Source organism: Trachurus japonicus, chromosome 1 (genome assembly GCF_045865225.1).
Source record: "Trachurus japonicus isolate A0001 chromosome 1, Traja_1.0".
Taxonomy (NCBI): domain Eukaryota; kingdom Metazoa; phylum Chordata; class Actinopteri; order Carangiformes; family Carangidae; genus Trachurus; species Trachurus japonicus.
Window position 1 is genome coordinate 13,773,110 of NC_140907.1, and position 13,909 is coordinate 13,787,018.

Here is a 13,909-nt window from a genome sequence, read left to right on the forward strand (position 1 = left end):
GAGCCTCTGAAATGGGATAGTCTTGTCACGCCACTCTGATGGTCTCCGAATGTGGCCCCTGAGTTGGAGCCCTAAGATAACTTCTGTTGCGATTTGGTGCCATATAAATAAAATTACTGCAGCTTAAGAAAAAGTCATTCATAGACAATTCATCCCCAATATCTGTATATCCGATATTGTATATAAATACAAGGCTAATGCTACATTTTGGTATCATAAACTTTGACAGCTAACACATCTAACACTGACCTGTAGATTTACTAGAGTAAGTAACGATCACACCCTCTTCCCCGTTACAGTAGTTATGCATATTGGATGGTGCAGAGGTTTAGTCATCTCTGCATCCTTCTTAGGAGAACAACTAATTTGGAAACACCAAAGTCCTGTAGCTGCGACCGGAGGCCAGTAATGAAGCAGAGCTCTGCATGACTGTAATGAGTTAGTCACAGTCCACTGCATCTACCCACAGGAAGAAAACTCAGCTGGACAAAACTCTTCTCCTCTCCTCTCCTCTCCTCCCCTCTCCTCTCCTCTCCTCTCCTCTCCTCTCCTCTCCTCTCCTCTCCTCTCCTCTCCTCTCCTCTCCTCTCCTCCCCTCTCCTCTGTCCAGACATCCCTGCTATTTGTTTTCCCACATTGCTCCGTTTTGCCATCATCAATCTGACTGATGAGGGGAGTTGCATACCAAATCTGCTCTCAGCTCTCCTTCCTCCACACTGCAGTGCTCCTGCTTTGTTGCTGATTGGGGCCCTTCAATCCTTTTATAGTGTACAGCCTCTGCATAGATAAGGGAACGTGATGTGACTGGACTGATAAGGAGGAATTGATTCTTTTATTCTGCAGAGTTTAGGGAAGGTAAAGTAAGAAGAGAGGCAGAGAAATCAGATCCTTCCCTAGAGGACTGTGTGCGTGCGTGCCTGTGTGTGTGTATGTGTATGTGTGTGTGTGTGTGTGCCTGTGTGCCTGTGTGCCTGTGTGTGCATGTGGCTCAGACATTGACACAATGACAACACTTCAAAATGTAGCTACATCAATACACAAAAGAGAACAAGTCATTTTCAGGTCTGCAAAAGATGAAAATGTTTCTGGGCCCTGAAAAGAAACTTGAATTTTTTTTCTCCATATAATTCATATAATAAACAGTTATGAAACAACACTTTGCTTTCTGTTGACATTCGGTGATTGAATTGGTCTCTAGCAGCTATACTCAGGCATAAAATTAAATATGGAATATCAAATAACAGGCTTGACAGCACCTACAGCAAGGTGCAACAAGGAAGCCAACTCCAATATAAAGAGGAAGAGAAAAAAAAGAGAAAGTCAAAACCAAAAAGTGACACATTATGCTTTTCTGTACAGATTACAAAAAGAGATAAACCTACAGGGAGTTTCGTGTATCATCCAACTCTCAGCACAAAAGAAAAACAGTTTAGGACCAACTTTATTATCAGTGATGATGAAGTATTTCACCGTCTTGACTCCTGCAGATGGTCATTGTTAAAGGACAAACAAATACAGTCCAGTTTTAAAACCCTGTGTTTTGATGAGCTGCCTTCAAAACCCAACTCAATTTGATGAAGCGAAGTCAACTTCAAGATAATACATTCAGAGGTCATCAATGAGCAAAAGTACAGTTTCATACAGAAACTGCTCTGCCTGTCTCTACAGCTTCACTACCAGCACCATCAGCAGGTTCCTTAGGTCTCATCCATTCTCTGTGTTTTGTGTCCTGTTCATGTCATCCATCTCTGATTTTATTTAGATTTTTTTTTTTTTACATCAAAACTTAAGTTGAAAGGATATAACACGAGAAAAAAAAACGTCTTTTTCTTCTTTTGTTTTAAAAGTGAAGGAAAAGTAAGTTTGGAGTAGTCGTGATGGACAGGTGGTGTGAATGGTGACTTTGACTGAGCCTCAGCAGGAAAAACAGTGGAGAGTTGTGACTGAAGTTGTGATGCTCCAGTGCACTCGACTGGATTTTCTTCACACCTCACAGCCCTCCTGCTGTCCTTTAACCTTCACACAGGACACAGACACTGAGAGACAGACAGAGACGGAGAGAGAGAGAGAGAGATGTCCCTGAGGCTCACACTGAACAGGAATATTGAAAAACCAGAGGAAAAAACACGTGGCTGGTGCAACAAAATCTAGATGTTAAAGTTAGACAAGTGACAGTTTGTCCACAACACAGTTATTAACCAGTGCAAAGTAAACTGAGCTGATCATAAGAATAGAAAGCCTTTATCATGACTGTGCATCAAGATGTACACAGTGAGATTTGAAGAGCTAACAGTAAAAAAAATTAGGCCAAAATCAAGAATGGGTTTGTATCACAGTGTTTTGTTCAATTTGTTATTGAACAATTACAAGAATTCTACCCAATGGGATGATTCATATTCATATCCACAGTGTCACAGCACAAGGTTTTCACATGGTGCAAGTACAATAGGAGCTCACATCATCTCACCCATAGGCGTCCTTGGGGAGTTTACATGATCCTCCAATAAAAATATAAAGGTTGTAACTTCTCCACACGTCAACAGAAGCTTCACTAGACTGGAAATTACTGTTCAGTTAGGTTCAGCAATCTCACTGCCGATATCCCCCCACAGACCGTGGTCAGCAGGTGCAGATTTTAGTGTGAACTGCAAAATAATAAAAATCTGGAGTATATTTCCATTCATCCATCCATCCATCCATCATGTCCCTACCAGCGGTTTCCAGCTGCTCATGGGGGATCCCCAGGCGTTCTCAGGCCAGATGAGACGTGTAATTTCATGAAAATAGATTGACTGGTTAATAGCTCCCTCTTCATCACTGTGGTCTGGTAAATCACCCGCTTTACTGCTGACGTTGCACCGTCTCGTCTGTCACTCTCCCACCCCATCCTCTACACATAAACAAGACCCAAGATACTTATTACTCTTTATTCTTTGGGTTTTTAATTTCCAAGGAAGGCTCCCGAAGAGACCTGTAATTATAAGGAAGACTGGCCTTTCCTTGAAGAAGCAGTTTAACTTTAACCCAAAGAAATGCTCATGAATGTGTTTTATCGTGCTTACTTGTGTCTCCAGCTGATCTGCCACTGGATTGAAGTTATACTTAATTAGAATTAAATAATTGAAGTGTACTAAATAAAAGGGCTGTCTACACTTTCCCTATAATTAGGTCAAATCATCTAAATTCTCTCCAGGAAATGAAACATTACTCGAAAAGTCTTGACTCTAATGAGAAGTAAAAAAAGTTGTTTTTGTATTGAACACCTGAGAGCAGCCGGCCTCGACACCAAAGTCCCACTTCATCAGATTACACAGCCCCAGATTAATCTGACAAAGTGCTACTGGGTAATTTAGTTGTTCCGATTTAATCGGCAGTGTGGCAGACACTTCATTTAAGACCACAGACCATAGATAGCTTTCCCTCCCACGGTGATACTTAAATTTGGGAATTGAAGGGGAAAGGAGTCGGAGAAAGAGGATTAGCAGCATGGAGGACCAGGACTCTTCTGTTACCTCTGATCTGATATTTGTTAACTTCATTTCTAAATGAACCCACACTCACAGGCCAGGTTGTTGGTGCCAAGAGCAAACACCTGCAGTCGGTCACGCCTCCATTAGAGCTGACCGTGACCTCTGACCTCTCTGAGGAGGGAGGAAGCTGACAGGACAAATTTCTCTTTTAGCAATAGTACAAGAGAAATATGGAGCGGGTATCCCTCATTTCTCGGACAGGAAAGACACACCTCCGCAAACACACTCACCATTTCTGTGTCTGTTTTGCAGAGCGGCAGAATCATGCCCGAGAGCTGGTGAGAGAAGCCGACCTGTCTCAGTGGGACGCGTTAGTCATCATGTCTGGAGACGGCCTTCTGCACGAGGTAAAGAGAGACGCACGTACACACACACTTCATATAGTCGCATTCAAGCTCAAAGCTCTGACGGTCAGTGAAAGTCAACATCATCACTTCTCAAAGGTTTTTGAATAAAAATATGACAGAGATGAATTCATATCCCATCACTCACCTGGACGTGTCCTTACTAACTCAGACACTGTTATTCCTCCTGACTAACTGATTAATCTGTTGAGTCTATAAACACATCTGCATGCACATTGTGTGTATTTCAGTTTGTATGACTACTGGTTTTATTCACACCAGGTTTAGACGGTACATAGACGTGGTCACATCATCATTCACCTAAAAAGAGAGAAAATCATCCTTCATGCAGCATCGCTTGTCTGTGTCTGGGTTTGAGTGTGACATTAACATAAAGCTGAAGGGCGATGTTACTAATAAGGCTGAAGAAATTGTTCAATTAAATCATAGACAGAAAATTAAACTGCAGCTCTTTTAATAATTCATTCATACTTCTCATTCTAATCAGATTTTTGCTACTAGCGAAATCTCTTTGTGTTTGAGACAGCTGGTTTCATACATCAAACAAAGAAACTTTCACAAGCAGTGCTATACATAATGTGTGTGATGTATTGTGTTATATTTATGAATTAGCCTTTTGTTATTATAGTTCTGGTGATCAGTCGAGTGTTGTTACTTTACTTTCTACAGACACAAAGTATTAAGACTAAACACTCAGTCCTGCCTGCTGTGTAATACTCTTTAAGTCTGATTTCCCTTATAGGGAATATTCATATATATCTGTATCCGTCTGTTTTCTCTGTGTCTGTCAGGTGATAAATGGTCTGCTGGAGAGACCGGACTGGGAGGAGGCCATCCGGACCCCACTGGGAATCCTTCCTGGTGGATCAGGCAACGCTTTGGCTGCATCCATACATAACTACTCTAGGTGAATAAAACCAAACATCAGCGCATTATGTTTTGTCTTAAATGTACAGGTGTGCTTCTGACGTTGTACAGTATGACTCAGGGCTGCACAGACGGTAGATTTACCGGATTAGTTTCAGTCAAATTTAAGGGAGTAGTCGACTGGGAGAGAATGAATTATTGGATGATGGATGATGATGAATTTTTTCACTTAATTTCAGAGCAAATCTTCACAATTTTCCTTTTTTTTCCTAGACCAAACCATAACTTGAGTAATCATTCATGTAACTGCTGTAAATGTAACAGTGAAAGTTGTTGTTATTTACTGTAGATAATGGTTTAAAAAAAATCTAATTTGCATTGTACTATCACTATTCTGACAAGACTAACCCTCCACAGAGCTGCAGAGAAACCAGTCCGACCAGTCAGGTGACATACTTGTTAGATTATCCAGTGGATAGTTTCAGTCTAAGATTCGCTCCAAAGCTTTCATTTTATCCCCCATCAGACAGGTTTCTGTGCTGCAGGACAGACTGGACCAGAAACAAGAAACTGATGTAAATGTCAGTGAACACACAGTTGGAGCTTTGCTGACAATGACGGGCTGTGTGTGTGTAATGGCCACAGTCCCCTTGCGTCAGCTGTACCTCAGTACCTCAGTGTGGTACCAATGGTGCACTGTATCTCACCTGTCTTAATATAAGAACCGGTATTTTGCTGCTTCAGCTCCAGACAGACCTACTCCTAAAAAAAAGCATTACTATTAATCTAAAATAATCCGATACAGTGTTGTTCCTATTACCAAACCTCAGACACACACAGTTTCTGCTCCCTGGTGCTCCTTAGAGTAAAATGCACTTATCTCATCTGTATTAATTATTGATGATTTGCTCATTTGAGTGACTGTTTGCAGATCATTCAGCCAGAACAAAGAACAGAGAGAAGAAGCTGAAGGCCTGAGAGAAAGGTGGGGAGAGTAAAATGAATGAATGAACAATATCTAATCTGATCAGATTCAGAGGTAGATAAATTGATACCATACAACTAATCATGTTATTATCGCTTACTAAGTAGATTATTTTCTTAGTGAAGTATCTGTAAAATGGTTTGTTATAATTCAACTTGTCAATCTACTGAAAACTATATCTTCTATAATCTAAGGGTTAGGCCTTCACTCTGGAACAAGTCAGGACAGAGACCTCGTCGTCCTCGTTTCCCGTCACCTTCTACTATTTTTGCAATAAAGACCTAAAAGTACAAACACATAAACCAGTCAAAAAATAAATAGACCTCAGTTAACCTGCATGATAATCTGAAGTTCAAACAGAATTGAATCGTAAAAAGGTGCTTTACGGTGGCGAGGAGTCTCAGTTAAACACCCTGTGTGGACTCACTGTTTTACCAGGATACATGAAGTCATCAATTCACTGGCTTCTTATATTGTTCCCAACTGGTTGCCCTGACGTGGGCAAGTACAGGGCTGTGCGATATCTGCAATTCGATTTGGAAAAAGAGTTGACGATATACTGTATGATCTGATGTTTAGGCCCTCAGAAGCTTTTTATTAAACCTGAGTTTTTCTTCGTCACGACCTGTGATGACCAGTGATTTTGATCTGAAGTGGGCCATCAGTCCATCTGTCAGCAGCGGACTCTGCTTCTGGCTGTGTCCTGTGACCTTCTACTCTAACGCTGACCCCTGACTAAATCAAGGCTTAGTTGAATAAATTAACAATAAAATGAAATGAAAGAAAACATCTCACAACGACGGTTCTGTCTTCACCAAAGAGCCAGATTCATTCATCCCTTCTACTGCATCTGCCAATCAGCTTCTCGTCACACAATGGTCTTCCAGCCGGAGCGGCAGCAACAATGGGAGGAAGAGACCAGACTCTGTATTGTTTACTCTCCTCTCACTCTCCCGGGGCATCCAGAAAACATCTCTCTCGCTCTCTGTGTGTGGTTGCTGCAGGCTGTCCTGCAGTGGCCCTGGCCAGAGTGTATTTGGTATTATTCCCAGCTGAATGTAGGGTTCACCGGGGCTACGTGGATCAAACGAGTGACAGCTAGAACGTATCTGGTATTATGCAATGCAGTGAACAAGTTCGCTGAGTGAGGGTTTAATGTGTTTCCGTACACAAACATAATGAGCACGAGCTGGAACATCATCTGTGAGGCTTGAATGCTGATGGTTTCTGAAGTGACAGAGGTGACACTTGGGGGTGAGGGACAGTCTCCCTCCTCTGGCTGTTTACAGGCACCACAGGAAAAGCTTCAAGTACATAGAGAGGATCTAGAAAAATATGGAGATTATCTCTTTAAACTTTGTGTTCAGACAGAACCTGAAGCTAATTTTGGAGCTGGAGTAATTTCCTAGGGCGGTGTGACCTGAAGCAAAGTCTGCATGAGTTTAGAAAGGTTACAGTCTCAGCAAAAATCAAGCCTGGAAATAAGACACACACACACACACACACACACACACACACAGGCTCCATCGTGTCTAACAACTTACCAGTTTGTAGATATTTTCAGTAACATGTGGTAATGTGGGCAAAAATTAACTTTGTTTTCAGTTAGAACACACACAGAAGATAAATCTGAGATAATTAGAATAATAATTTCATTTTTCAGACTTGTTTATAATCTTTTTTCTAATCTCTATTTTTTTTTTTAATAATTGATAATTGGACCTCCACAGACTGTATTTAAATTAAACCATCTGTGATTTTGCGAGGTTCTTAGTAGACCTTTGGACAACTCACTTGATACTTGACAAGATGCTATAAACAAACACTTTTATGAGAGCTCAGTCCAAGACAGTTTGAAACCACTGATTTAATCTTGAACAATTTTAGAAACATATAAAAACAAAGTGGAAACACTTAGGTAAATGAAACGTATATCCTGTCCTTCTACCTTATTAGAAGATGATGATTAGACAGAATCGGAGCAGAGGAAATGAGGATGAGGTTGTTTGGACGTCCAGACTGGTGAATTCATTCAGGATGATGAATATGGAGATATCTGCAGGGCCGCAGCCAGAACTCCACCGAGACGTCCAGTCATCACTGTAATTGGCCGTGGGTGGTAACAGCAGGCAAAATCTCTGTGTGTGTGTGTGTTGGCTGTGTTTGTGTATGTGTGTGTGTGTGTGTATTGTGGGTGTGCGTGGGGAGGGGTAATCTTGACCTTCCACCCCTGTCTCCGTTCTTCCAGATGGGGTTGTCTTTGTTGTCTGACTGGCCTGTCATGTCTGAAGGCCCATGAGCTGATTCTGTCCCACCTCTGAGATTTGTCCCTGAGCCTCCTGGTTTATTGAACCCAGTCCCCTGTTGACCCCCCCCCAACCCACCCACCCCCCACCCCCCTCGGCCGTGTCACTTCACAGCTCGATGGGACTCCACCCTCCTGATCTACCTCCTCTCTGTATTTTTATGGTTACATAATAAGGTCACCGTTACTCTGATATTGTATAACACTCCTCTTATAGCTCTCTCCCCAAAACACACACGAGCCTTGACCCACTTCCTAACCCAAAAATATTAAGTGCACCTTCTTGTTTTTATTTTTGAAGCTGGATTTTTAACTGTGTCTGCTCCTGGAGGACTGGTGTATGGCTGTCTGTAACCATTAGGCAATTAGTTGTTTATGAAGGGAAAGGGCAAAAACTTCCAGCTTCTCAAAATGTGTGAATTACACCCAAACTACATTTGTTTCAGTTTTGAACTGTTGTTTTGACAAAATTATTCGATGAAAGACACCAGCTTCACCTTTGAGGGGTTGTGATGGACTTTTCTTTTTTTTTTAAAACTGTTGTCTGACGAACAACCAGGCAGACCCTGGAGCATTAGGGCTAGAGTCCAGCTCCTATGTCTAATTATAGAGGCTCTAAACACAACCTGTCACACACTCAAGTGCATTTGGTCAGAAATGTGGACTAAATATACCCTGGGATAGAAGTAATTCTGTGGTGCCTGTTGTTTTCTGTTTAATCTGAAGTGTCCTGTAGCTGCTCAGACACCTCAACACCTCAGTGACTCCATGAAGTTCATGAGGTGTTCGTGTTGTTTTTCACACCATGGATGTACTTCTCTTTGTTTAAACGTTGAAAACATGACTTTTTATTCTTACATAACATATGTATATATATAATCTCTGCTCCTCCAGAGCGTCTCCGGTGTCCAGCGAGGACCTCCTGCTCAGCTGTGGCTTCCTGCTCTGCAAAGGACTGGTGTCCCCTATGGACCTGGTGTCCGTCCATCTCTCCTCCAGCCCTCGTCTCTTCTCCTTCCTCTCTCTGGCCTGGGGCTTCGTCGCCGACGTGGACGTGGAGAGCGAGAAGTACCGTCACGTAGGAGCTGCCAGGTTCACCGTGGGCACGCTGGTGAGGCTGGCTTCCCTCCGCGTCTACAAGGGCAAGCTGTCCTACCTGCCCGCCACCAAGGAATACAGCAACCACGGAGGTGTGAAGAACAACAAGACATCGCACTGCAACAATCAGGCTTCCTCCAAGAGTCCAGTTTCTCTGCTGCGCCGTCAGTCCAGAGACTCTCCCTGCCAGAACACCCATCGCAACTCCTGCCACTCCAACAACTCCCTCAAAGTGCGGCGGACGGAGAGCACGCCCTCCAGGAGCGCCACCAAGGCTCTCCCTGGCCCGTCCGACTCCCTGCTGCTGCCCCTGGAGCAGCCGCTGCCCAGCGACTGGGTGGTGGTCCAGGAGGAAGACTTTGTCCTCATGCTGGCCATGTACCAGTCCCACCTGGCCGAGGACCTGCTGGCAGCGCCGGACGCCACCTCGGACGACGGCGTCATCCATCTCTTCTTTGTCAGAGCAGGAATTTCACGCACCGCTCTGCTGAGGCTGTTCCTTGCTATGGAGAAAGGCACACATCTGGCTACTAACTGCCAACATCTGGTGTACGCTAAGGTGCGGGCACTCAGGCTGGAGCCGTATTCACCCAAAGGGATAATAACAGTAGACGGAGAAGTGGTGGAGTATGGGCCGGTGCAGGCAGAGGTGCACAGAGGTCTGGCAAGATTAATCTCTGGATAAACAAAACAGCTTTCGTATTTTCTTTCAAAGGCTAATGGCATTTTTTTTTTTTAAAAACAACAACTCATTTTAGCATTTCAAATCAGGAGTGAACAGGTACAGGAGCAAAGCAATGGATGTAAGATTCATTCACCTTTAACCTCTCAGCGCTGAAGAGGACCCACGTTTTTTATTGAAGATGCTGTGATGTTCAATGAGACATTTCAGCAAATAAGTGCCGTGTGTGGAGGCCCAAAGTGTCTAATATTAGATAAATTAATAAAAATAAAAAAAAGATTATAAATCATTTAAAGAAATACTGAAAAAAAGATTTAATATACTGGAAAATTGTGACACAAACAAATATATTTTTAATGTATTCAATGCCATTTATTTTCACAATGAGATGATTTATTGCAGGTATGTATTGTCTTTAATTCATCCTTTGTCCAATATTTATTTTTATTTTCCACCATTTCATTTCAATGAAGACAGATAGAACCCACTATGTTCATTACAGGTTTAAAAGACATAAATAAACGCTGACAATGACCTGCATAATACTCTGTCCCTTTGAAAAGAACCAATTCAATTTTATAATGTTTAACTTAAAGATAATTTAAAAAAAGACCTCCCTTTATTTAATATTTAACACTTTGGTGACTCCATAGCCACAATGAGCGTACTGTAGTAGATACTGTTAGTCTCTCCTTACAGACACAAACACACACAGAGTCACATTTCATCATCTCATGATGAAGTGTTGAACCTCCATGGAAAATAAACCCATCACCATCTTTAGCCTCCAGTATCTCATCGTGTTTATCGCTGCATGGAGAGCACGTCTCCTCTGTCCTGAATCTGACATATCAGCTTGAATTACTGCAGCTTATGCAACTGCAAAAGGGTTGGATTTATGCTTTCGCTGCTCCTCTGCAGTACGACAGAGACTGTGTGTGTGAGTGTGTGTCAGTCGTTGCCCTGGTGCCCTGGTGTTAACAGAGGCTCTGTGACTGTTTCTTTAAAACACAGGTTTATTGGAGGAAGAGTCAGGGTTGATGGTGCTTGTCCGCATAGACGCATTGGCAGGTTATTAGGAATACCAAGCTAAACCTAATGCAGCCTGATACAGGTCTGTACTGGTCCGATACAGGTCTGTACTGGTCTGTCCTGGTCTGATACAGGTCTGTACTGGTCCGATACAGGTCTGTACTGGTCCGATACAGGTCTGTACTGGTCCGATACAGGTCTGTACTGGTCCGATACAGGTCTGTACTGGTCTGTACTGGTCTGATACAGGTCTGTACATGACAAGTCTGCAGTAAATCTTGGATGAAGGATGATTATGTTCAGTTTGGAGGCCGTGGTTTGTGCTGCTGTTGACAGGCAGATGTGTCTGTTTTTTAACATTCCTCAGTAGTGTAGTTGGGCCAGAGTTATAGAAACACCTGTGTTTCTTCAGCTCAACAGCAGCACAAGTAGCAGCCCACTGTCATAAAAAACTGTCTCATCTCCTCATCACTTACTGCTGATTATAATTTCAACAACCATCACATGAAGCAGTGGAGGTAAACTGAGACACTAGTTCTTCTGAACAAAGTAGTTTGAGTATAGTGTAGTGTTCACAGTGAGGTCAGTAAATACAACTCTGTTGTTTCTTCATTTATTGAATGTAAATAATTTAGTGCAGCACCAAAAAATAAGACAAAAACATACAGTATATACACCACTGACCGACCTGAGTGGAGTCAGGGCAGAAACCTACTCAAATAAAACCAAAACTGTCTTCACCAGTGGTTAAAGAAAATACTGACCTTTTAATCCAGCTGTTCATCCCACTCTGTGTAAGCACAGGGTTCGTTTACCAGTTCCTCCTCCCCCTGTGGATCACTGGCCGATTCAGTTACCACTTAATTGGCACTTAAAGAGGAGGAGAAGAAGATAAATCATTGAGGTAGATGCAGCCATGACAGTGCAGTGTGGTGCGCTAAAACAGGACAAGCTGAACGTCACAGATTGATAACTACTGTGAGAAAGTGTTCTTCTTGCTCTTCTTCTTCCCTCTCTCCTGCTTTTATCCATTTAGCTGCTGCCCTAAGTGCTGCAGTGCTCTGCAGAGCCCAGTCCTGCGTCTCTGGCCCCAGCTGCTTTTCAGACACACACACACACACACACACTCACTCACTCATACCGTCTCTGTCTCTAGGGATTTAATAATAAACATCACCTAGTGTCCTTACCATTAAGCTTAAAGTCACATGGAGGAAGTAATGACTAAGTTTTCTGGCCTAGATGTGTTTTTGATCCAAATTGGAATTTTCCATTTAATTAAATTCATAAAAACATGAACACAAATTGTCATTTACATTTGTAAACGTCAGCGTAATATGAACTATAGGTGCTGCTTTAAACTGTGGGCGTGAAGCTGGTTGAAACAGCACATTTGTGACTTGTTAAATGCTGCATGAGGGAGGCGGGAGGCGTTGTGTTTGTGACAGGTTGCCCTCATTCTTCCTCCCCCACCACAACACACCATCATTTGGGAGCATTAGTGAACTGTTGTGAGTCTGTGAGCAAAAAGAGGAGGTGTTTCAGACCAGTGAACAAACACACACAAACAACAACCAAATGTCACAAACCATTTTCTGGTTGTGAAGACATAATTAAACGATGTACGTATGTCGTTCTAAACACGAAGAAGGAAGGTGAGCTTGTGAAGCCTCGATGTGCCTGTTTTTATCAACACGCCACGACTACATTTGACACTGTAAAGAGAATTTATGAAAGACCAACATTTATTTCTTTTATAGATTTTTTTATATTCTTTTTTTTGCACAATGTATGTTTGTTGACAATGACACTGAGGTCATTACAACAGCTGTTAATTTTTGTTAAATTATGTTTACTTATGACGACATGTATTCACCTGGAAACTGAGAAGCACAGGAGATGGAAACTGTACTTGAAAACTCGCTTGTTGCGCTTTGCTTCTGCTGTCGCTTCATGGAACAAAATGTGGTCTGTGGCAACAAAAACTTTGCTTTTTCCTGCTGAGAAAAAAACGTCCAAATATAATTATTGTTATGAAATGATTAAAGAGGCAGTTAAGTAAAATGATCCTTTAATTCAAAAGAAAAAAAAACATTATTTTGTGTTTTCAGTTGTTTCCTCTTGTTTGGGAATCACATAGATTTTTCCTATTTTTACACCACTGGGAGCTACAGGCCACTTTCATCTGTTTTCATTTTCTATGCAAAGACAGATTTGTTGAGTGCTGCAGGTCCATTGAACTGTTTGATGTGCCTTGACTGTGCTGCCTCCTGGTGGCTCGAACGCCGCGGTGCATTCACCGGCTTCTCATTTGCAACTGGCTGAATTTGAAAGGGAACTAATTTTATTGCAACAGAATAGATGAATTCGCTTCCCTCAGAGGAAAAGATCAAAAACTTAAGTCTGAGTCAAAAGAAACTGACTCAGATTCAACCTGCCCCATCACTGACAACTGCTGGAGAGACCTGGGAGATATTTTGTTGTTTTTTCCATCAAGGAGAAGAAAGTCCAGCTTCTCTCTGCAGCTCAGTGTGACAGGCCGTTCCAGTTAAACAGACTGAGGAGACTAAAAGAGGATGAAGGACCTGATGCTCCTGAGTCAGAAAGAAACTCACTCACTTCTTCCGACTGTTGATTTTACTGATTGTCTTCATCTGCTGCTTCTGTACTGTTGTCATCTTGTGTGTTGTTTATGTTTATGGTGAAGGGAAAACTGTTTATTTTTTTCTTGCACACTGAAGATTGAATGATTCTTTACTGAAAGAGAGATCTATTTTTCCATTTAGACAAATGTCTGTAATTTTCTATCATCAAATTAAACATTCTGCTGGAGTGTTTTTCATCAAAGAGTTAAATAAATGATGACAAATAATCTGTCTCCGATTTAGTTGATAAAGCTGTTGCTGCGAATGGTTTTGGAAAACAAATGTATTTGTTAAAATTGTTGCTGACAAGTTGTTGGCCTCGACATCCTCACTGAATTTTAGAGTCACTCACTGTGGCCGTCAGACGAGGGTGAAGCTCTTCTAACACATTGTTGGAGCA

At 42.1% G+C, this 13,909-nt stretch overlaps 1 protein-coding gene across 1 annotated transcript in view; it reads left to right on the plus strand.

The window, feature by feature from the left end:
• Positions 1 to 9,878, plus strand: part of LOC146991514 (sphingosine kinase 1-like) — a 40,008-nt gene extending 30,130 nt beyond the window's left edge. The window contains exons 3-5 of the mRNA XM_085773949.1: positions 3,783 to 3,877; positions 4,687 to 4,802; positions 8,947 to 9,878. Coding sequence (XP_085630075.1) covers positions 3,783 to 3,877; positions 4,687 to 4,802; positions 8,947 to 9,835 — 1,100 coding nt within the window. The 3' untranslated portion in view covers positions 9,836 to 9,878. The remainder of the gene's footprint in view (positions 1 to 3,782; positions 3,878 to 4,686; positions 4,803 to 8,946) is intronic.
• The last annotated feature ends 4,031 nt before the right edge of the window (positions 9,879 to 13,909 follow it).